We start from the raw sequence: 25,059 nt of genomic DNA on the forward strand, positions 1-25,059 counted from the left end.
ACTCAAGAGTAATACTACCTCATAAGTCATTTTGAAAATAATGTTGGCTGGGCGCCATGGCTCAGGCCTGTAATCCCAGCACTTTGGGAGGCAGAGACAGGCCAATCACCTGAGATCAGGAGTTCAAGACCAGCCTGGCCAACACAGCAAGTCTTTAGTGAAAGATACAAAAATTAGCCAGGTGTGGTGGTGGGTGCCTGTAATCCCAGCTACTTGGGAGGCTGAGACAAGAACTGCTTGAACCCAGGAGGCGGAGGTTGCAGCAAGCCAAGATCGCAGCATTGCACTCTAGCCTGGACGACAGTGCAAGACTCCGCCCAAAAAAAAACATGCAGTTATTTAATATAGTGCCTAGCAGACAATAAATACTTAATAAATGACAGTCATTTTTATCTTTTACTCAAAGTTTATAATCTCTGCAGGAATCATATTACCTAGTACAACTACTTCCCCAGTGTTTACAAAAAAGGACTCTAAGGGATCCCAGAGATTGCATCTAGGAAAAGAATGTGTGTGTGCATGTGTGTGTGTGTGTGTGTGTACATGTCTGTGTGTATGTGTGTAGTTTAAAAAAAGAACAATATATAGCACAAAAAAAAAAGAAAGTATTATAAACTTTAAAGTTTGCTTATTGAAAATCTGTTTATTAAGGAGTTAACATTACAGAGTTGGTTCAATACTTTATGGAACTTAAAATCCTGAGTTGTACCTCAATAATACAGACATCTACAGCACAGGCATTTGTACAAAATACTATAATTACTCATGCTTAACATAATTCAACTTCTTTTCTATAACTTCCATTTGTCAGGTAAATAAAACACTAACCTTTCAAAGTTGCTACAACTTTAGGAGTTCACAAATTCCTATTTCTCCAGTTTTTGTTAGCACACTTTAAACCTTCTTTGTGGACTGGAAGCCAAACTCCCTAAACGAAAGCCTCAATCTGAACCAACACTGAGAGACAGTAATGTCAGAAGCTCTTTTGTTTTTCACGGAGAGCAAAAATACAGAATATATTTACTAATTTATTTTCCAACAAAGAGAACATACTGTGTATTTGGAGAAAAAAATGCTTAATTGTCAGGAGTTGCTTTTGGAGAATGATCAATAAGTTCCTTATCAATTGTCTCATAGTAATACCAGGGTCCATCTCCTCTCATACGCATCAATCTTCGTACTTCCAGCTCCTTTAACCTGTAACAAATGGAACAGCAATATTGAGATTCCAGCACTTCCAATTATAAATTTAATGAGCCATTTCCATAAAGGACAATTACTAGAGTCTGCTTTTATGTAAAGTATAATGTACCTCCACAGACCTTTATGTAGGCACACATCTGGTATACATCTATAAGCAAAATTTGGGACTTAAATTTTTGACTTTTATTATGTTGCTTATATAGGTAGCTATCAAACAGTTTGTTTGTTTTTGTTTTTGTTTTTTGTGAGACAGAGTCTTGCTCGGTTGCCCAGGCCGGAGTGCTATGGCGCAGTCTCAGCTCACTGCAAATTCTACCTCCTAGGTTCAAGTGATCCTCCTGTCTCAGCCTCCTGAGTAGCTGGGACTACAAGGGCCCGCCACCACACCCAGCTAATTTTCGTATTTTTAGTAGAGACATGGTTTCACCATGTTGGCCAGGCTGGTCTCTAACTCCTGACCTTGTGACCTGCCTGCCTTGGCCTCCCAAAGTGCTGGGATTACAGGCGTGAGCCACCGCACCCGATTCACCAAACAGTTTTTAACACCAAAAGGTTACTCGAATTGATAACGAATTCTCTCCTTCACTGTGCCTGCAAAGATCACTTTCATCTGAATTGTTACAGTGCTTTTCCTATCTTCTCACCTTTTAGATGCTAGGAGAGTCATTTACAGAATGTCTACTATTATGGCCATATGCTGTGCTAGGAATTAACACATGAATAAACTTTCCTGGAGTTTCACATCTTGTGTCTGCCCATCGCCATCAGGACAGAAAGCTTTTTGAGAGTAGAACTGGTTTTTTATTTGCCAGCATTATACCATGCCCGGTCAACATCAGACACTCAGTCAATATTTATACAAACATAAATAGAAAGCAAGAACAATCAAGATCAAGAAAAACATTCTCCAACTCTAACATCTACTTACTTGTTCTTGTTCTTCACAAACTGAGTAATCTCTTATTTTATACAGGTGCTTTCCCTCTTCCATATCTAAGTCTTTGCACAGACAATCACACATTCCTGAAGCAGTGCCTTCTCCATCAAACCTTCTACTTTCTGTTTGTACAGAATACATACTTTTTCATAGGACTAAAAATTTATCACAGTTAAATAAGTTACTTTATTAACCTCAACCAGCTCACTAACCCTGTGGGAGATTATATGCCTTTGTGATGGTGTATTTAGCAGGTTATCATTTTTTGAAGGATTAAATAACAACCTCTTTCTTGTCTACTCTTTAGAGTATAACTATCCAAACCGTGAGTAATTAAAATATTTGTCAACATGAGACTAACTGGTTAAATTATGATTCATCCACATAATGAACTACTATGTACCTGCTAAAAAGAATAAGGAGAATCTGTATGTAGTAACATGGGAGAAGATACTATATATACTGTTATGTTTTTAAAAAGCAAGGTATAAAATAAGCATGTGTAGCACTTTCCTATTTCATTAAAAAATAGTAAGCTGGGAGCAGTGGCACATGTCTGTAGTCCTAGCTACTCAAGAGGCTGAGGTGGGAGGGTCGCTTGAGCTCAGGAGCTCGAGTCCATCCTGGGCAACACAACAAGTCCCCATGTCAAAAAAAAAAAAAAAAAACAAACAAAAGCCAAAAACAGGCTGGGCAAGTTGACTCATGCCTGTAATCCCAGCACTTTGGGAGGCCAAGGCAGGAAGACTGCTTGAGCCCAGGAGTTCAAGATCAACCTGGGCAACAGAGCAAGATCCCACCTCTACCAAAACAAACAAACAAACAAACAAAACCCCCAAACAATTAGTTGGGCATGGTGGTCAGCACCTGTGGTCCCAGCTATTCAGGAGGCTGAGGCTGGAGGACTGCTTAAACCCAAGAGGTTGGTGCTGCAGTGAGCCATGACTGCAACACTGCACTCCAGCCCAGGCAACAGAACGAGATCCTGTCTCAAAAAAACAAAAGGAAAATACAAGTGAATATTTAAAAAAATAATTTTGGATTTATATATTTACTGATTTAATTATCATCAGAGATCTCTGTATGACACAAAATCCCAAAAGCTAAAGACTGGCAAACCTGACAATAATTAAATGAGTAAATACATAGAAAGTAATTAAAACACTGATACAAAATGTACTAAAAAATTTATTAGCGGCCAGGTACAGTGGCTCACGTCTGTAATCCCAGCACTTTGGGAGGCTGAGGCAGGCAGATCACTTGAGGCCAGGAGTTCAAGACCAGCCTGGCCAACATGGCAGAACCCTGTCTCTACTAAAAATACAAAAATTAGCTGGGCGTGGGGTTGGGCGCCTGTAATTCCAACTACTTGGGAGGCTGAGGCAGAAGAATCGCTTGAACCCGGGAGGCAGAGGTTGCAGTGAGCCGAGACCACGCCACTGCACTCCAGCCTGGGAGACAGAACAAAACTGTCTCAAAAGAAAAGAAAAAAAGAAAATGCTATTAGTTACTATTACAAATTTGTCTGAAAATGTAAAAACACTTCTGTGTTGCAAAAATTTCTACACTGCCAAAAGACAACATATAGAGAAAGAAATACACACGGCCAGGTGCAGTGGCTCATGCCTGTAATCTCAGCATTTTGGGAGGCCCCGGAGGGTGGATTGCTTGAGCCCAGGCGTTTGAGACCAGCCTGGGCAACACGGTGAAATCATGTCTCTACAAAAAATACAAAGATTAACTGGTCATGGTGTCATACACCTGTCATCTTGGCTACTAGGGAGGCTTGGGTGGGAGGATGGCTTGTACCTAGGAGACCAAGGCTGCAGTGAGTCAAGATCATGCCACTGTACTCCAGCCTGGCCAACAGAGCAAGACTTTGTCTCAGGAAAAAAAAAAAAGAAAGAAAAGAAATACATACAACTAACAGATATATGAAAAAACTACTCAACTTTACAAAGAAACATAAAATTGAAATGATGAGGCAACATTTTTCAATTACCGTATCAGCAAAATGTTTCACTTTGATAAATTCCATTACAGAGAAACATGGAAAACTGAACTATGGAAACTGATGAAGAAACAACTGGTGCAACTTTTGGAGAAGAGTTTGGCAAAATCTACCCAAAGTTTAAAAGCATGTGCTATTTGGCTTATCAATGCCACTTCCAGAAATTTATTTTCCAGATATGTTACATAAATATGCAAATAATATAGGAGAAAATTAAACACAGAGGTATGTATAATAGCAAAAAACTTGGAAAGAACCCAAGTATCAGCAATAGGGGACTGGTTAAAATAATACAGGCACTCAGCAGCATAAGAGAAGGGAAAAAATATATATGTCTAGTTTTTTAATATGTATATAAAATATAATATATAAGAAAGAAAATCCACATAGCTTTCCATAACAGCATATATCCCTTTCTTTTTAATGGCCACATTATACATTTCATTGGATGGATATATCCATCCATTTGCTGCCCAGCTGGGGCAACAGAGCAAGACTTCAACTCTAAAAAAATAATTTTAAAATTTTAAAAAGAACTCCTTTTAATCTGACACATATCTCCTAATAGTCTCCTTGTCACCAGTTTATAATTTTCACTCCAAACAAGCAAATGCTATCTTTACCCCCCCCCCCGTTTTTTTTTTGAGACAGAGTCTCGCACTGTCACCCAGGCTGCAGTGCACTGGCGTGGTCTTGGCTCACTGCAACCTCCACCTCCTGGGTTGAAGTGATTCTTCTGCCTCAGCTTCCTGAGTACCTGGGATTACAGGCACATATCATCACGCCCAGCTAATTTCTGTAGCCTCCCATTGTGCTGGGATTACAGGTGTGAGCCACTGCATCTGGATATAAATTTATCCTTTTACATAAAACATTCTATAGTGCTGAAATAGTAATACTTTTATTAATTTTTTTTTCTGGTGGTTTGCAACCCTAGGAAGATTTTCTTTCCCACCTACCCCCTCTTTTTTCCTACCGTAATTCAGCCTTTTCAGCTTCAATCTGAAGGACGGCCATTGATCTTTCATAAGCCTTTTCAGGACTGTCGTAGAAATTACGGGCAATCCATCTCGATATGGGATGCTACAAGAGAAAATTTGTTTAATATTAGTCCATTTCTGAATAATATTTTGCTTTTCTAGTTGACTATTCTTTAAAATGATCATTTCAGTTAGGTAAACCAATAACATCTAGTATGATGTTATTTGATTTATATCTAGTATGATTTTTATATATATATAAAATAATTTTAACAGATTAGGTGGATACTATTTTTGTCCACATTTTAAAGATAAGTGAATTGCACAAAGTTATGTAGCTAATAAATGGCAGCACCTGGACTCAAACCAGGTCTGTCTGACTCCAAAGCTGTGTGCTCTTTTCCATTATACTATGCTGAGTATCTTAGGTGGCAGATTCAGAAGCCAAACCCAGGTTTTGGTAATTCAAAAATGGAGCTCTTTGCACCAGTTAGCATAAATGAACTAATTCTAATGCCTGCCTTAAGATTTAATGGTTTAAGATTTATATTTAAAATATAATTCATTCAGATAATAAAACATGATGGGACATACTCTATTCAAGGCTCATGATAACACTTGTAAACACAAATAACAAAATTAATTTTGGGTTTTGGTAGCAGTGGCAGTATGGTGTAATGACCAACAGTGCAGGCTCTGGAGTCAAGTTGCCTGGGTTGAAATGGTGAGCCTCTCTAGACAGGTCACTGAACTCTTTTAGCCTCAGTTTCTTCATCTCCAAAGAGGGAATAATAATAGTACATTTTACATGGGATGAAATAATAAATATTTGTAAAACACTCAGCACAGTACCCATTACACAGTAGGTGCTCAATAAATGACAGCTAGCATTAACATTGGTGAAATCTTTCCTAAGGCATTGAACTTAGGATAAATTATGTTAGTCTGTTAGGCTGAGAACACACTGCAATCATTCTTCAAAAAATTGTAAAGCTTAAAATGATTTAAAAAAAATGAAGTATCAAAACTAGTTGTTTATAAAAAGCATGCAAAAAATGTATCTACTTGATATAAAAAATGAAATATAAAACTCTATCATGGCTGGGCACAGTGGCTCACACCTTTAATCCCAGTACTTTGGGAGGCTGAGGTGGGCGGATCACTTGAGGCCAGGAGTTCGAGAAAAGCCTGGCCAACATGGCGAAATCCTGTCTCTACTAAAAATACCAAAATTAGCCAGGATCACACAGCAGACACCTGTGATCTCAGCGACATGGGAGGCTGAGGGATGAGAATTGCTTGAACGCGGGAGGCAGAGATTGCAGTAAGCCGAAATCGTGCCACTGCATTCCAGCCTGGGCGACAGAGAGAGATGCTGTCTCAACAAAACAAAGCAAAACAAAACAAAAAACCTGACTATATCATAATTGCTGAATTAAGATATTAACTAGTGCATTGACAAGGCATGTAACAGTATGTAACTGTCAATGTCCTATACAAACCTTATAATATTCCCAGTGTTCTGGGATATAGCCTTCTGGAATTTCTGCTAGTTCAGCTTCACCTAATAAGAAAAAATGGTTATGTTCAACTTCAGCATGAGGAGTTTAAAAAATTAATTCTTCACCATTAAAGTAATAAAACCAACTTCTTGTGGTTTTAAAGGATCCTTTAAAAACTTTGTACCAATGAAGATTATCTAATATCTTTAATTCACTTTAATCTGGTTGAAAATCAATTCATTTGTTAGACATTTTTAGACATCTCTCTGTGTAAGGCATTATTTATAGGTATTCCATGAGTTTCTCATTTTGTTTTTATATACTGTAACAAGAGATAATAAAAGACATATTATTCCTTCTGGTCTTCCCTATACCTATGATACAAAACATTTTAGGACTCAAGGTGTTAGAAGTACTCTGAACAAAATTTCCCATGAAAATCTAACGTTTATTGTCATTGACATTTTCATTCTTTGTTAGAGGATTATAGTTTTGTTTTTTTTTTGAGATGGAGTCTCGTTCTGTCACCCAGGTTGGAGTGCGATGGCACGATCTCAGTTCACTGCAACCTCCACCTCCCGGGTTCAAGTCATTCTCTTGCCTCAGCCTCCCGAGTAGCTGGCATTACAGGCGCCCACCACCATGCCCAGCTCATTTTTTGTATTTTTAGTAGAGATGGGGTTTCACTATGTTGGCCAGGCTGGTCTCGAACCCCTAACCTCATGATCCGCCCGCCTCAGCCTCCCAAAGTGCTGGGATTACAGGCATGAGGCACTGCACCTGGCCGAGGATTATAGTTTTATATGTTCTAGGATGGATTAAAAAATTCTTAGTTCAGGTTGAGATTTGGTTATTTTAAGATAAACTGCCATGCTTATGCTTATTTAAAGAGCTTTTCATTACAATATCCATAATTTCTTTTTTATATTAATGTACATATGTTTAAAAACTTTTCCAATCTGGTGGTGCTGGCAGGGAATGGAAGTGACTTACCAATGAATACATTCACCAGAGTTATGATAATTACTACTGGAATCCCAGTCAATGCAATGTAGAATCTCTAAGATAAAAAATAAAAAAGTTTCTCATGACCATTTCGTAACTCTCCCCACACACAAATCATCCTCATGATATGATTTCCTCATATTTCTTATAAAATAAACTTGCCAAATTGGGCATACAGTACCAAATTATTAATTTCTGTGATTTTACTTTTTGGTAAAGCAATGTCATGAAAGAAAACAATACGTTAAGAACAAAAGTGTAAAAACATCAGGGTGATTTCTACCACTAAACAGGATTTGAGCTGGTCATAACAAGAAAAGTAAGGGCTCAACCAAGGAGATGAAAAAGGTCATTAAACACAATGGAAGGGCAAGAGAAAGTTTTAAGGTCAGTACTCAAATGATGATTCAGAGCTTTATCTACAGTGGCAGATGGTTCAGACAATCTCCCATTTTCTAAGCCTCTACTTTGTTCCTATTGAGCCTTGAGACAGAAATACAGTCAGCATTCTAAATAAGCAATGTAATTATATTATTGCTAAATTAAGATGGCACTATAGATCCCTGTTACTCTCTGAAATCAGTGTTCTTGAACAACATATAAATATAAAACCATTTCCCAAAATAATGTAGCTCCTTTATTTAAAAAAGTCTTTCAACAAGTTCTTCGGTAATTTAAAGAATATTTTAGTTATAGGAACACAGATGCTATTTCGAAACGCCGTAATCTTCAGAAGAAAGGAATGGTTCACGTTTTACCTCCATTTAGTGTAAATCCTTTTGTGAAGAAGGAAAGCTTCACTAATTTAAAGAGAAATTCAGTAACAAATCAGGCTTTACAATCTGTCTCTTCTACAGAAAGAAATATAAATTTACAAAATAAAATATTTCGTAAAATGAAAGATGTTTTCTAAAGAGGCAAAAATTTTTTCCATTACATGCAGAGACTCCAATTCAACAAAAAATTTAAACTTACCAATAACTTCAAAAAACGGCTGTCATAGAATCCAGAAGGTTTGATGACAAATAGTCTTTTCCCATGACCTCCACTGTGTCGAACAGGAGCTGGAAATATTGAATTACCCTGTTTTATACAAGGTTCATATGGGTATACTGTTATATTCTGAGTTAAAATCAGATTATAAAAAAAAAAATACAAGGATCCTTTTGCAGATCATAAGCAGGGTGACTGCGTTTTCACATTCATGTGTGAGATATGCCTCCCTCAAACCTTGTTACGAGGTAGGCACATTACCCATGTGACATGAAACAAAAAGAAAATATACATTCTTAGATGTTTAGTATAAGATCTTAAAATTTCTCATTTGAGTAACAAGGCCAGGTCAGATAGGATATCTTTAAACAAAGATGGATCTACTGTTCTAAAGCATAACTTTCCTCATTTTAATTCAAAGTTAAAGAAGTATGTAAATAATCATTTTAATTTGTTTCAATAGCAGGCAGAGAGGTTAGCTACTTAATGAGCTGCTCATCTGTGTCTCCTCTGCAACAAATATTTGCTAATGCTGCAAAAGAAATACATTTAATGTAAATTATTCCATTATGCCATTTCACATGACACATTATCTGTATTATATGTATTATTATGCTGCAAAATAGATGGAAAGGACCAGCAGTATTTATTCAACATACCACCAGCAGGAATTAGAACTTGTTATCAAACTACACACTCTAAAATATCTTGATAAAATCACATGGTAAACCATTGCTGATTAAGAATATCCTCTTCAAGTCTCCCCCCTGACAGAATTTAATCAAGCCTTGCTGGAAGTAAACTGAGGCAAAATTTCACTTCTGGATCCTCTTTTCACATTCTTCCTCTTGAAGGTCTGGAAGGATCACTACAGGCATTCCAAGCCCTTTCCACTGGGAACAGGAAAGGATCTAGCTGTTACTTAGAAACTGAAGGTTCCTACGTTTTCACTGTGTAACTACTCTCAAGGATATTTTCAATGTGAGTCACTGTGGAATACAAAATTTTAATTTCCCATTGAAGGAATTTCAGTCATAATAGATGTCAGAAAGATCTGAATCTTTTGTTCAATGTTTAATGTCTACAAAGGTGTCCCCTCTCCTGAAATCTGTATTAGGCCCAGATAACATCTTATCTTCCAAGATGCCAACATTCTTCCCAACCATACGAGATCTTTCCTACTTTTGAATTACTGTACATTACTGTGATGTGTATATTTGTGTTCACTGCTGCCACTTTTAAGTATAAATATCTTCAAAGCAGGAACTCTCTTTTTAACTTTGGTTAACACCTGAAAGCAGCTTGCAGTGAGTTTGGGAGGTTGACTCACAAGAGAATTAGAAACTGGCATGAATTTACTACATATAATTCATACTACTAAGGCTTTTTAAATAATAAGATTAAGAGAATTTGACAAAGTAAGTATGGACTTCAGCAAATCATCTGAAAGATACATAATAGAATTTTTTTGTGGACTAGATGAAGAAAAAGGGTTGGATGACAGTACAAAGTACTCATTAATTCAATACATATTTAATTGCATACTATGTACAGATCCTATGCTAGACCTATATACGGTCTAAGAGGGATATAGATCTTGCTGGGAGAAATACACACTAAACAAATAATTACAAATTTGTAACGGTAACAAGGGAAAGAAATAGGATACAGTGGCCCAGAAGAAAAGTTCCTATTTGGACAAGATGTGGGGGTTAGGAAGAGGAGACATTATGAGCTGACAGAAAGAGCAAGTTAGAGAAATTTGTAATGGGTACTTGATTGTAACCAAAAGGTACTGATTAATTATTGCAGTAACTTGGCAAAGGGATCTCTCAAAAGTCCTGCAGCATCAAGGTTTTTATGAATGGCTTAGATGAGGTGGATACAGCATTCCTGACTTGTCAAGTCTTAGAAACACAAAGCTACTGCTACATCATCAGTGGCTAACACACTGATGATGAAATAGGGTCCCAAAAGAGTCTTTACACACATTACAAAAGGCTGAATCCAAAAGGATTCAATATAATAAGGTAAGTGGGTTTCCACCTGGAACTCCCAGAAATTTAGTTGCTCACAAAAAAGCCGAAGGCCAATTCAATATTAATCTGATACACTAGAAGTACAGGGTCAAAACAGGATGATCTTCCCTGTCCCTTATCCCCTGACTACACTTGCAGAAATATGTTCATTCAAAAGCATACTCTCTTAGAGGGACAATCTATTTTCAGCTTAATATTAGGTTGGTGCAAAAGTAATTGCAATTTTTGCAATTGAAAGTAATTGTGGTTTTTGGCCAGGTGCAGTGGCTCACGCCTGTAATCCCAGCACTTTGGGAGGTTGAGGCAGGCAGATCACAAGTTCAGGAGATGGAGTCCAACCTGGCTAACACAGTGAAACCCCATCTCTACTAAAAATACAAAAAAAAATAGCCAGGTGTGGTGGCGGGCGCCTGTAGTTCCAGCTACTCAGGAAGCTGAGGCAGGAGAATGGTGTAAGTAAACCCAGGAGTGAGCCTAGGTTGTGCCACTGCACTCCAGCCTGGGCAACAGAGCGAGACTCTGTCTTCAAAAAAAAAAAAAACAAGGTTGAATGCATTTAGTAATGTGAACAGCTTGCTCTTTCTTTACACATATTACCCAATTATTAAACAATTAGTCATGTCACTAAAAGTCCTAGATAACTTATTAATATTGTTTCAAAGTATATTTCATAGTACGTAACTCTTTTTTTTTTTCCCAGAGACAAGGTTTTTCACTATGTTACTCAAGCTGGTCTCAAACTCCTGGGCTCAAGAGATCCTCCCACCTCAGCCTGCAGAGTAGCTGGGATTACATCACGCACCACCACAACTGACTTACACTTAACTCTTTCTAAATGTTTTGAGCCGTCATGATTTTTGATGTAGCAGGGCCATCTGCTTAAATCTAAAAATATTAGTGTGTAACCAAGAATGGTGGTGCGTGCTTGTAATCCCAGCTACTCAGGAGGCTGAGGTGGGAGGATCACTTGAACCCAGGAGTTTGAGGCCAGCCTGAGCAACATAGCTAGACCCTTCCCCCTCAAAAAAAATTAAATTATAGGGTGAACATTGCTTACAATGAAGTGACTACCAGGATTTCTGGAACCCTGATCCTCCTGACACCAAAAATAGGCATCTTTCACTGCTCTCTAAAGCCTGAAATTTCTCCATTAAGTATTCACTAATTTCATAGGCCCAAGGCTTCAAAAACTAATTTTAAAAATGCAAATAGCCTCAGAAAAGTTATTAAGCCTTTGACGATTGCGATTTTTATAATAATTGAATAAGATAATGTAGGAACTTTTTGTGTGTCAAAGACAACAATTGGGCTGGGCGCAGTGGCTCACACCTGTAATCCCAGCACTTTGGGGGGCTGAGGCGGGCAGATCACTTGAGGTCAGGAGTTCGAGACCAGCCTGGCCAACATGGTGAAACCCTGTCTCTACTAAAAATACAAAAAATTAGCCAGGCCTGTAATCCCAGCTACTCGGGAGGCTGAGGCAAGAGAATCGCTTCAACCTGGGAGGTAGAGGTTGTTTTGAACCAAGATCGCGCCACTACGCTCCAGCCTGGGTGACAGATTGAGACTCTGTTTCAAAAAAATAAAAAAATAAAAAGACGACAACTGAAAATTGGTCGTTTTCTTTCCGTCATTCCCAGTAAAGGGCACCACCATCTCAATTACCTTGGATAAAAATCTCAATCATCTTCCTTGCATCTATCCTTCATTCATCATTTGCCAAGGCCTCTTGATTATAAGATTTAAAGTCTCCATTTCATTCCATGCCTTCTTTACCTTACTGGCCTAGGTAATCAACATACCCTATAAGCCATCCAATATTCAGAAGAATCTTCCTAAAACACACTCCTGATATTGTTCTTCTGCTATAACACTCTGTGGCCTACAAAATCAAATGAAGATACTTTGGCTTTGTAGTCAGTCCCTCCCCTTCCCCAATTTGGTCTCAACTTTCCTTTACTTGCCTTTTCTCCCAACACCTACCTACCCCAAGAGTCATATATCCAATAAAAAAAAAACTTAACCTGGGGGGGCGGAGCAAAATGGCCGAATAGGAACAGCTCCAGTCTCCAACTCCCAGCGCGAGGGACACAGAAGACCGGTGATTTCTGCATTTTCAACTGAGGTACTGGGTTCATCTCACTAGGGAGTGCCTGACAATCGGTGCTGGTCAGCTGCTGCAGCCCGCCCAGCGAGAGCGGAAGCAGGGCGAGGCATCGCCTCACCTGGGAAGCGCAAGGGGAAAGGGAATCCCTTTTCCTAGCCAGGGGAACTGAGACACACAACACCTGGAAAATCGGGTAACTCCCACCCCAATACTGCGCTTTAAGCAAACGGGCACACCAGGAGATTATATCCCACATCTGGCCGGAAGGGTCCCATGCCCACGGAGCCTCCCTCATTGCTAGCACAGCAGTCTGCGATCTAACCGCAAGGCAGCAGTGAGGCTGGAGGAAGGGCACCAGCCATTGCTGAGGCTTAAGTAGGTAAACAAACCCACTGGGAAGCTCGAACTGGGTGGAGCTCACAGCAGCTCAGGAAACCTGCCTGTCTCTGTAGACTCTACCTCTGGGGACAGGGCACAGCTAAATAACAACAACAACAACAACAACAAAAGCAGCAGAAACCTCTGCAGATGCAAACGACTCTGTCTGACAGCTTTGAAGAGAGCAGTGGATCTCTCAACACGGAGGTTGAGATGTGAGAAGGGACAGACTGCCTGCTCAAGTGGGTCCCTGACCCTTGAGTAGCCTAACTGGGAGACATCCCCCACTAGGGGCAGACTGACACCCCACACCTCACACGGTGGAGTACACCCCTGAGAGGAAGCTTCCAAAGAATCAGACAGGTACACTCGCTGTTCAGCAATATTCTGTCTTCTACAGCCTCTGCTGCTGATACCCAGGCAAACAGGGTCTGGAGTGGACCTCAAGCAATCTCCAACAGACCTACAGCTGAGGGGCCTGACTGTTAGAAGGAAAACTATCAAACAGGAAGGACACCTATACCAAAACCCCATCAGTACGTCACCATCATCAAAGACCAGAGGCAGATAAAACCACAAAGATGGGGAAAAAGCAGGGCAGAAAAGCTGGAAATTCAAAAAAAAAAGAGCGCATCTCCCCCTGCAAAGGAGCGCAGCTCATTGCCAGCAACGGATCAAAGCTGGACGGAGAATGACTTTGACGAGATGAGAGAAGAAGGCTTCAGTCCATCAAACTTCTCAGAGCTAAAGGAGGAATTGCGTACCCAGTGCAAAGAAACTAAAAATCTTGAAAAAAGAGTGGAAGAATTGATAGCTAGAATAATTAATGCAGAGAAGGTCATAAACGAAATGACAGAGATGAAAACCGTGACACGAGAAATACGTGACAAAGGCACAAGCTTCAATAACCGACTCGATCAACTGGAAGAAAGAGTATCAGCGATTGAGGATCAAATGAATGAAATGAAGCGAGAAGAGAAACCAAAAGAAAAAAGAAGAAAAAGAAATGAACAAAGCCTGCAAGAAGTATGGGATTATGTAAAAAGACCAAATCTACGTCTGATTGGGGTGCCTGAAAGTGAGGGGGAAAATGGAACCAAGTTGGAAAACACTCTTCAGGATATCATCCAGCAGAACTTCCCCAACCTAGTAGGGCAGGCCAACATTCAAATTCAGGAAATACAGAGAACGCCACAAAGATACTCCTCGAGAAGAGCAACTCCAAGACACATAATTGTCAGATTCACCAAAGTTGAAATGAAGGAAAAAATCTTAAGGGCAGCCAGAGAGAAAGGTCGGGTTACCCACAAAGGGAAGCCCATCAGACTAACAGCAGATTTCTCGGCAGAAACTCTACAAGCCAGAAGAGAGTGGGGGCCAATATTCAACGCTCTTAAAGAAAAGAATTTTAAACCCAGAATTTCATATCCAGCCAAACTAAGTTTCATAAGTGAAAGAGAAATAAAATCCTTTACAGATAAGCAAATGCTTAGAGATTTGTCACCACCAGGCCTGCCTTACAAGAGACCTGAAGGAAGCACTAAACATGGAAAGGAACGACTGGTACCAGCCGTTGCAAAAACATGCCAAAATGTAAAGACCATCGAGGCTAGGAAGAAAATGCATCAACTAATGAGCAAAATAACCAGTTAATATCATAATGGCAGGATCAAGTTCACACATAACAATATTAACCTTAAATGTAAATGGACTAAATGGTCCAATTAAAAGACACAGACTGGCAAACTGTATAAAGAGTCAAGACCCATCAGTCTGCTGTATTCAGGAGACCCATCTCACATGCAGAGACATACATAGGCTCAAAACAAAGGGATGGAGGAAGATCTACCAAGCAAATGGAGAACAAAAAAAAGCAGGGGTTGCAATACTAGTCTCTGACAAAACAGACTTTAAACCATCAAAGATCAAAAGAGACAAAGAAGGCCATTACATAATGGTAAAGGGATCAATTCAACAGGAAGAGCTAACTATCCTAAATATATATGCACCCAATACAGGAGCACCCAGATTCATAAAGCAAGTCCTTAGAGACTTACAAAGAGACTTAGACTCCCATACAATAATAGTGGGAGACTTCAACACCCCACTGTCAAAATTAGACAGATCAACGAGACAGAAAGTTAACAAGGATATCCAGGAATTGAACTCATCTATGCAGCAAGCAGACCTAATAGACATCTATAGAACTCTCCACCCCAAATCAACAGAATATACATTCTTCTCAGCACCACATTGCACTGATTCCAAAATTGACCACATAATTGGAAGTACAGCACTCCTCAGCAAATGTAAAAGAACAGAAATTATAACAAACTGTCTCTCAGACCACAATGCAATCAAACTAGAACTCAGGACTAAGAAACTCAATCAAAACCGCTCAACTACATGGAAACTGAACAACCAGCTCCTGAATGACTACTGGGTACATAACGAAATGAAGGCAGAAATAAAGATGTTGTTTGAAACCAATGAGAACAAAGACACAACTTACCGGAATCTCTGGGACACATTTAAAGCAGTGTGTAGAGGGAAATTTATAGCACTAAATGCCCACAAGAGAAAGCAGGAAAGATCTAAAATGGACACCCTAACATCACAATTAAAAGAACTAGAGAAGCAAGAGCAAACATATTCAAAAGCTAGCAGAAGTCAGGAAATAACTAAGATCAGAGCAGAACTGAAGGAGATAGAGACACAAAAAAACCCTCCAAAAAAATCAATGAATCCAGGAGCTGGTTTTTTGAAAAGATCAACAAAATTGACAGACCGCCAGCAAGACTAATAAAGAAGAAAAGAGAGAAGAATCAAATAGACACAATAAAAAATGATAAAGGGGATATCACCACCGACCCCACAGAAATACAAACCACCATCAGAGAATACTATAAACACCACTACGCAAATAAACTAGAAAATCTAGAAGAAATGGATAATTTCCTGGACACTTACACTCTTCCAAGACTAAACCAGGAAGAAGTTGAATCCCTGAATAGACCAATAGCAGGCTCTGAAATTGAGGCAATAATTAATAGCCTACCAACCAAAAAAAGTCCACGACCAGATGGATTCACAGCTGAATTCTACCAGAGGTACAAGGAGGAGCTGGTACCATTCCTTCTGAAACTATTCCAATCAATAGAAAAAGAGGGAATCCTCCCTAACTCATTTTATGAGGCCAACATCATCCTGATACCAAAACCTGGCAGAGACACAACAAAAAAAAGAGAATTTTAGACCAATATCCTTGATGAACATCGATGCAAAAATCCTCAATAAAATACTGGCAAACTGAATCCAGCAGCACATCAAAAAGCTTATCCACCATGATCAAGTGGGCTTCATCCCTGGGATGCAAGGCTGGTTCAACATTCGCAAATCAATAAACGTAATCCAGCATATAAAGAGAACCAAAGACAAAAACCACATGATTATCTCAATAGATGCAGAAAAGGCCTTTGACAAAATTCAACAGCCCTTCATGCTAAAAATGCTCAACAAATTCGGTATTGATGGAACATATCTCAAAATAATAAGAGCTATTTATGACAAACCCACAGCCAACATCATACTGAATGGGCAAAAACTGGAAAAATTCCTTTTGAAAACTGGCACAAGACAGGGATGCCCTCTCTCACCACTCCTATTCAACATAGTGTTGGAAGTTCTGGCTAGGGCAATCGGGCAAGAGAAAGAAATCAAGGGTATTCAGTTAGGAAAAGAAGAAGTCACATTGTCTCTGTTTACAGATGACATGATTGTGTATTTAGAAAACCCCATTGTCTCAGCCCAAAATCTCCTTAAGCTGATAAGCAACTTCAGCAAAGTCTCAGGATACAAAATTAATTTGCAAAAATCACAAGCATTCTTATACACCAGTAACAGACAAACAGAGAGACAAATCATGAATGAACTTCCATTCACAATTGCTTCAAAGAGAATAAAATACCTAGGAATCCAACTTACAAGGGATGTAAAGGACCTCTTCAAGGAGAACTACAAACCACTGCTCAGTGAAATCAAAGAGGACACAAACAAATGGAAGAACATACCATGCTCATGGATAGGAAGAATCAATATCGTGAAAATGGCCATACTGCTCAAGGTTATTTATAGATTCAATGCCATCCACATCAAGCTACCAATGAGTTTCTTCACAGAATTGGAACAAACTGCTTTAAAGTTCATATGGAACCAAAAAAGACCCCGCATTGCCAAGACAATCCTAAGTTAAAAGAACAAAGCTGGAGGCATCACGCTACCTGACTTCAAACTATACTACAAGGCTACAGTAACCAAAACAGCATGGTACTGGTACCAAAACAGAGATATAGACCAATGGAACAGAACAGAGTCCTCAGAAATAATACCACACATCTACAGCCATCTGATCTTTGACAAACCTGACAAAAACAAGAAATGGGGAAAGGATTCCCTATTTAATAAATGGTGCTGGGAAAATTGGCTAGCCATAAGTAGAAAGCTGAAACTGGATCCTTTCCTTACTCCTTATATGAAAATTAATTCAAGATGGATTAGAGACTTAAATGTTAGACCTAATACCATAAAAACCCTAGAAGAAAACCTAGGTAGTACCATTCAGGACACAGGCATGGGCAAGGACTTCATGTCTAAAACACCAAAAGCAACGGCAGCAAAAGCCAAAATTGACAAATGGGATCTAATTAAACTAAAGAGCTTCTGCACAGCAAAAGAAACTACCATCAGAGTGAACAGGCAACCTACAGAATGGGAGAAAATTTTTGCAATCTACTCATCTGACAAAGGGCTAATATCCAGAACCTACAAAGAACTCAAACAAATTTACAAGAAAAAAACAAACAACCCCATCAAAAAGTGGGCAAAGGATATGAACAGACATTTCTCAAAAGAAGACATTCATTCAGCCAACAGACACATGAAAAAATGCTCATCATCACTGGCCATCAGAGAAATGCAAATCAAAACCACAATGAGATACCATCTCACACCAGTTAGAATGGCAATCATTAAAAAGTCAGGAAACAATAGGTGCTGGAGAGGATGTGGAGAAATAGGAACACTTTTACACTGTTGGTGGGATTGGAAACTAGTTCAACCATTATGGAAAACAGTATGGCGATTCCTCAAGGATCTAGAACTAGATGTACCATATGACCCAGCCATGCCATTACTGGGTATATACCCAAAGGATCATAAATCATGCTGCTATAAAGACACATGCACATGTATGTTTATTGCGGCACTATTCACAATAGCAAAGACTTGGAATCAACCCAAATGTCCATCAGTGACAGACTGGATTAAGAAAATGTGGCACATATACACCATGGAATACTATGCAGCCATGAAAAAGGATGAGTTTGTGTCCTTTGTAGGGACATGGATGCAGCTGGAAACCATCATTCTTAGCAAACTATCACAAGAACAGAAAACCAAACACCGCATGTTCTCACTCATAGGTGGGAACTGAACAATGAGATCACTTGGACTCGGGAAGGGGAACATCACACACCGGGGCCTATCATGGGGAGGGGGGAGGGGGGAGGGATTGCACTGGGAGTTATACCTGATGTAAATGACGAGTTGATGGGTGAAGCACACCAACATGGCACAAGTATACATATGTAACCTGCATGTTATGCACATGTACCCTAGAACTTAAAGTATAATAATAAAAACAAAAACGAAAACAAAAACAAAACTTATCCTTTACTTTTCTGCCAGTTCCACCTGTTAAAACTATCCCTATAATTCGGTTAAAATGCCCCATCTATTCCATGTCTGGATTAACTCTACAGTACTCTGTTTATATATTCATATTAATATTCTTCACATTTTTAAAAACCATCATTTGTGCATATCAGTCTTCAATTATAAATTAAATTTACCTGCAGCTGAGGGGAGAAATTAGCTCATTTCTGGAATTACACAATCTCTGATGTTTAATAAATAATTTAATTAAATAGAATAGCTTTATCTGCTAATTTTCTGAGAAAGGTTTACAGAGGGTGATGAAGAACATAACAGCACTAGACTTTTAGCAAAGATGAGGCTATAGGAATTTGTAGAAGGCTAATGCCAGGACTTCAAAGGCACAGGCAAAAAAAGAAAAACCAGACAAACCAGACTTCATGAAAATTTAAAAATTTTGTGTCTGAAAGGACGCTATCAGCAGAGTAAAAAGGCAACCCACAGATTGGGAGAAAATATATGCAAATCATATATCTGATAAGGGATTGATATCAGAACACATAGAAAACTCAACAACAACAATAAAAAACCAAATAATCCAACTTAAAAATAGGCTGGGCATGGTGGCTCATGCCTGTAATCCCAGCACTTTGGGAGGCTGAGGTGGGGAATTTCTTGAGCCCAGGAGTTTGAAACTAGCCTGGTCAACATAGCCAGATCTCACCTCTACAAAAACCTTAAGAAATTAGCCGGGTGTGGTGGTGTGTACCTGTCATTCCAGCTACTCAGGAGGCTGAGGCAGGAAGATCACCTGAGTCTAGGAGGTTGAGGCTACAGTGAGCTATGACTGCGCCACTGTACTTCAGCCTGGGTGACAGAGCAAGATCCTGCCAAAAATAAACAAATAAAACAGGCAAATAGCTTGGCAGAGTGGCATGTACCTGTAGTCCCAGCTACTTGAGAGGCTGAAGCAGGATTGCTTGAGTCCAGGAGTTCAAGTTCAGCATGGGCAACATTAGGGAGACCTCATACTCAAGATAAAAAATAATAAAATAAATAATAAGCAAAGGATTTGAATAGACATTTCTCTAAAGAAGATATATACACAAATGGCCAAGAAGCAAACTAATTAGGGAAATGCAAATCAAAACTACAATGATATCATCACATATCCATCAGAATGCCTACTTTCAAAAAACCAGAAAATAACAAGTGTCAGAATATGGAGGAATTGGAATCTTTGTACACTATTGGTAAACAAAGGAATGTAAAATGGTATTGCTGCTATGGAAAATAGCATGAGGGTTCCTCAAAAAATTAAAAACAGAATAAGCAACAAGTAACGGGCCCCAGGAGGAGGAAAGCAATTCTGCTGAGACACGGCTCATCACAGGCAACCCACGGGCACAACATCCTGTTCCCAAATACCTCGTTCAACACATAGCCCCAGCAGAGTGACCTTATCTACACACCTTCTCTGCTCATAGTCCCTTCAGTATGACCCTATAAAACTTCCCTCTAGCCCCTGATTCTGCAGATAGCCCCTTCTCTGCTGTGCTGCCCACTGTTCTCTTGCAACTTTATCTTTGTATTTTCTCTAACAAATCTGTCCTCTTTACTTATGACTGTCTTGGTAAATTCTTTTACCACCCACAATGCCAGTCCCAGCCAGTGACACCCATGACACACATGACCCAGCAATTACACTTCTGCAGATACACCCACAAGAATTGACAGCAGGGTCTCAGAAGAGATATTTGTACATCCATGTTCACAGAAACATTATTCACAAAACAAGTCATACTCAATGTCACTGATAAGTTCTTGGAAACTGTGACTTTAAGTGAAACCACATACAGCAGGTCGTTAAACAACATCATTTCCACTTTATCATAGGTTCTGAGGGTCGCAGTTTCAAAAGCCAATGATGTTAAGTGAAGTTTTACAGTAATTAAAATCTGCAAGTGCTTAGGTGTAGGCTCACAGCTGTAATCCCAACACTTTTAAGAGGCCAAGGCAGGTGGATCACTTGAGGACAGGAGTTCGAAGGAATTCTTAACAGAACCCATTTAGGATTAAACACGTTTTATTGTGGGTATGAAGAAACTCCCCAGGCCTCCACAAACAAGTTTACTGGAGGTCTGAAGGAACTTCCCAAACCTCCATGATTTAGCAGGATACAAGAAAAGGGTAATCACCCCAGCACCTGGACCCATTTAAATTAAGTAAATTTACTAAGGCTCCAGAGGAAGGTCTTCAGGACTCAGACCTTAATTATAGATTTTAAAAAGTTAGTCACTTATGTTTTTAGATGAGTGCACACTTACATGTAGACATACAGCTTAAAAGGTCTACAAGCTCTGGAAAACCGTAATTTTAAGTTGGTCTGGCGATAATTTCCAGGACTTCTCCCTGTAACCAGTTACAGGAATAAAAACTCTCTCTGGCTGGGCGTGGTGGCTCATGTCTATAATCCCAGCACTTTGGGAGGCCAACGCGGGCGGATCACCTGAGGTCAGGAGTTCAAGACCAGCCTGGCCAACATGGTGAAATCCCATCTCTACTAAAAATAAAAAAATCAGCCGGGCGTGGTGTGGCATGCACCTGTAATCCCAGTTATTTGGGAGGCTGAGAACCCAGGAGGCAAAGGTTGCAGTGAGCCAAGATCATGCCACTGCACTCCAGCCTGGGCAACAGAATGAGACTCTGTCTCAAAAAAACAAACAACAACAACAAAAAACCCTCTCTTCCTCCCCAGTTCATCTGCATCTCATTATTGGGCAGGAAGAAATAGCAGCCTGACCCTCAGTTGGATATGAGAACACTGGAAGCCAGGGGTTGCGGTGAGCCAAGATCATGCCACTGCACTCTAGACTAGAAGATAGAGCAAGACTCTGTCTCAAAAAAAAAACAAAAAACCTGGAAGCAACCCAATTGACAGACGATGGATAAGCAAAATGGGGTAAATACATACAATGGACAATGGAAAATTCAGCTTTAAAAAGGAAGGAAATTCTGACATATGCTACAACATAAATATGCCTTGGGATATTATGCTAAGAGACAGACAAATATTATATGATTCTACTTACATGAGAAATAGAGTAGTCAAAATCATAAAGACAGAAGAATGGTGGTTACCAGGGTCTACGTGGAAGGGGAATGGAGAGTTACTGTTTAACGGATACGGAGTTTTAGTTTAACCATATGAAAAAAGTTATGGAGTCAGATGATGGTGATGGTTGCATAGCATTAGGAATGTATTCAATACCACTGAACGGTGCACTTAAAAATGGTTAAAATGGTAAATGTTATGTGTACTTTACCACAATTTTCTTAAAGGTTACTGCTGCCAGGCACTGTTGATTTTTTCCACTCTTCACAACTACCTTTTGAGGCAGGTTAAAATTCTCATCTTTTTTAAAGAGGAGGAAATGCAGGTTATGAGCAATTAGGTGTCTTCCACTTTAGCTTCCAAGATGTGATGATCACAGATATGGCTTCTAAATTCTAGAGCCAGAATTTGAAGATAGGCAGTCTATCTCCAGAGAAAACAAAACAAGACAGGTTCTCTACTACACTAGAGCTTACATTCTTGTAGGGACAGATACAAACAACCATATAAGAGATTAAAACCTTTCATATCACAGTGACAGATGCAAAATACCTTTGAAAGCAGGTACACAGCAGAAAACACAGTAATCTTTAGTAAAGATAGCCATTAGATCCTTCCCTGCTCTGATTGGAAAGGGCGCAGAACACGGTAATGATTCTTTGAGAACCCCAAGAAAGGGCAATAATGTAGAAAGAGAAACTGGGGGTGAAATTTTGCTGCAGTTTATCTCCAGCTAGATTTGATTGAATACTACCAGGGCGAGTATTTGAAGTATTTGTATTTGGCTATATGAGGATATCTGTAATCAGAAAAGGCTTAAAAGGGATTTTCATCAAGGAATGTTGGCATATGTAATTTTGTAACAAGTTCAAATTCCTGCTGGAAATCTGTTAAATACCACTGGTTCTTTGCATCATGTTTCGAGCAAATCCCTATGTATATTGCCTCAGCCTGTGGAGTGGCATAATTCAAATTAAATTGGGAGAATAAGGGTAAAAACAGAACAAGATATTTTGAGGCTGGAGACAACTTTTTGACTTTGAAGTTTCACTTCCTCTTTACCTGTTTCTATTGTACAGGGCAAATAGCTCACAGTATATATTTAATGAGGAGGATTAAATAAATTAATACTTTAAACCCTTAAAATGATGCTTGAGGTCAGGTGCGGTGGCTCACGCCTGTAATCTCAGCACTTTGGGAGGCCGAGGTGGGTGGATCACGAGGTCAGGAGTTCGAGACCAGACTGGCCAACATGGTGAAACCCCATCTCTACTAAAAATACAAAAAATTAGCCCAGCAAGGAGGCATGCACCTGTAATCCCAGTTACTCAGGAGGCTGAGGCAGGAGAATCGCCTGAATCCAGGAGGCAGAGGTTGCAGTGAGCCAAGATCACACCATTGCACTCTAGCCTGGGCAACACAGCAAGACTCCATCTTGAAAAAAAAGGAAAATGATGCTTGACACATAACAGGCGCTCAGTAAATGTTGGCTGTCATTATCATTTAGTACAGTGACACATTATTTAATAATTGAGTCAGTTTCCTCATCTGTAAAATGAAAATAACATTGTAATTTCTTTGCACAGTCTTTGAGATAATAAAATGCACCAAATACCAAGCATTTGATGCTTTGCTATGATTATTCACACTGCCATAATGCAACTCACCAGGTCCAAATAACCCTATTAAGACTGTATTGGTCAGGTGCAATGGCTCATGCCTATAATCCCAGCACTTTGGGAGGCTGAGGCAGGCGGATCATTTGAGGTCAGGAGTTCGAGACCAGCCTGCCCAACATGATGACACCCCATCTCTACTAAATATACAAAAAGTAGCCAGGCGTGGTGGTGTGCACCTGTAGTCTCAGCTACTGGGAGGCTGAGGCAGGAGAATGGCTTGAACCCGGGCAGTGGAGATTGCAGTGAGCCAAGACGGTGCCACTGCACTCCAGCCTGCGTGACAGAGTGAGACTGTCTCAAAAGAAAAAAAAAAAGACTGTATTATGACTTTCCTGAGACCTAGGCACTTTTGCCTTCAACGGCCCCTTCCCCTAAGTTATCAAAAATCGTATTTTATGAATGCATTGGTATAAAACGAATATAATACAGGCTAGATTCGTTATATTCATAAACATTATGGTCTTTTTAAAAACGAAATTTAAATTAAAACACTTTCGTGGACCCCTAAAACTATCATGGGTTCAGGCAGGCGAATCGCTTGAACCTAGGAGGCGGAGGTTGCAGTGAGCCAAGATCGCGCCACTGCACTCCAGCCTGGGTGACAGAGTGAGACTGTCTCAAAAAACAAAGAAAACAAAAAAAACCTATCTTCCTCCCCAGTTCATCTGCATCTCATTATTGGGCGGCACCGTACTTACTGTGCCTAAAGAATAAGTTGGCCCTGAGCCTCTTTACCTGTCTACATATTACCTGTCTTCATATTCCTTAGCATAGGTGGGCTTCTCAGCAACATGACTTTGCATATGTGGGACTAGAACCCAGCCTTTGGGCAGGTGGAACGCAACAATAAGCTTGTGACCTAGAGATACAGGTCTCAGCTCTATAGCTTTCTAGACTCAGCTTCATCCGCAAATTAGCATTGAGATGGTGAATAACAACGTTTTAGAAATGCTAATAATGTAAACGCTATCGATCCGACTACTTCAGGAAAACCCCTCATATAGCTCGCGCTCCGTCTCTCCTCTCAAGCCGCAAGCCCACAATTTGTCCCGGCTCCCTCCGGATCCCACCAAGGTCACCCTGGAAGCGTCCTCTCTTTTCTCGCCCTGCACCCGCATCACGCCCGTTCTCCCAAGGCTAGCACCCACCAACAGCCTTCGGAAAGCCACGAGTGAGGAAGCCCCCAAATCCGAGTCGAGTGCCAAGGGGGCGGCCAGAAAGCGCTGCCACCGCAGTAACCGAAACCCGTCGCAACAAACTCATGGCCGCCATGGCTACTACGAGCAACAGGAAAAACGGGGACGGGTCACGGAAGCTGAGAGAACCAATTTACCAATGAGGACAAAGGCAGGAAGTGGCCATCTTAAGTGAGGGCAGGTTTCTAGTCCCTTCACGGCG

General features: G+C 39.9%; 1 protein-coding gene and 1 non-coding gene across 3 annotated transcripts; one reads left to right on the forward strand and one right to left on the reverse strand.

Annotated features, from left to right (window-relative positions):
- Positions 1–611: 611 nt before the first annotated feature.
- On the reverse strand, positions 612–25,053 carry NDUFB5 (NADH:ubiquinone oxidoreductase subunit B5). Of its 2 annotated transcripts, XM_023184785.2 has the most exons (6): positions 24,810–25,053; positions 8,614–8,702; positions 7,627–7,693; positions 6,634–6,695; positions 5,128–5,234; positions 612–1,197 (listed from the first exon to the last, which is right to left on the reverse strand). In XM_023184785.2, the coding sequence occupies exons 1-6, from the start codon at positions 24,931–24,933 to the stop codon at positions 1,077–1,079; spliced, it is 570 nt and encodes a 189-aa protein (XP_023040553.2). In that variant the 5' UTR covers positions 24,934–25,053; the 3' UTR covers positions 612–1,076. The 2 variants fall into 2 exon arrangements, with proteins under 2 accessions (XP_023040553.2, XP_023040555.2); XM_023184787.2 differs by lacking the exon at positions 5,128–5,234 and having other exon boundaries at positions 1,132–1,197.
- On the forward strand, positions 8,799–8,902 carry LOC111521434. The gene has a single exon (XR_002724948.1). It is a non-coding gene; the product is annotated as a small nucleolar RNA U13 (small nucleolar RNA).
- Positions 25,054–25,059: the final 6 nt, after the last annotated feature.

This window comes from Piliocolobus tephrosceles, chromosome 2 (genome assembly GCF_002776525.5).
Source record: "Piliocolobus tephrosceles isolate RC106 chromosome 2, ASM277652v3, whole genome shotgun sequence".
In the NCBI taxonomy this organism is placed as follows: Eukaryota; Metazoa; Chordata; class Mammalia; order Primates; family Cercopithecidae; genus Piliocolobus; species Piliocolobus tephrosceles.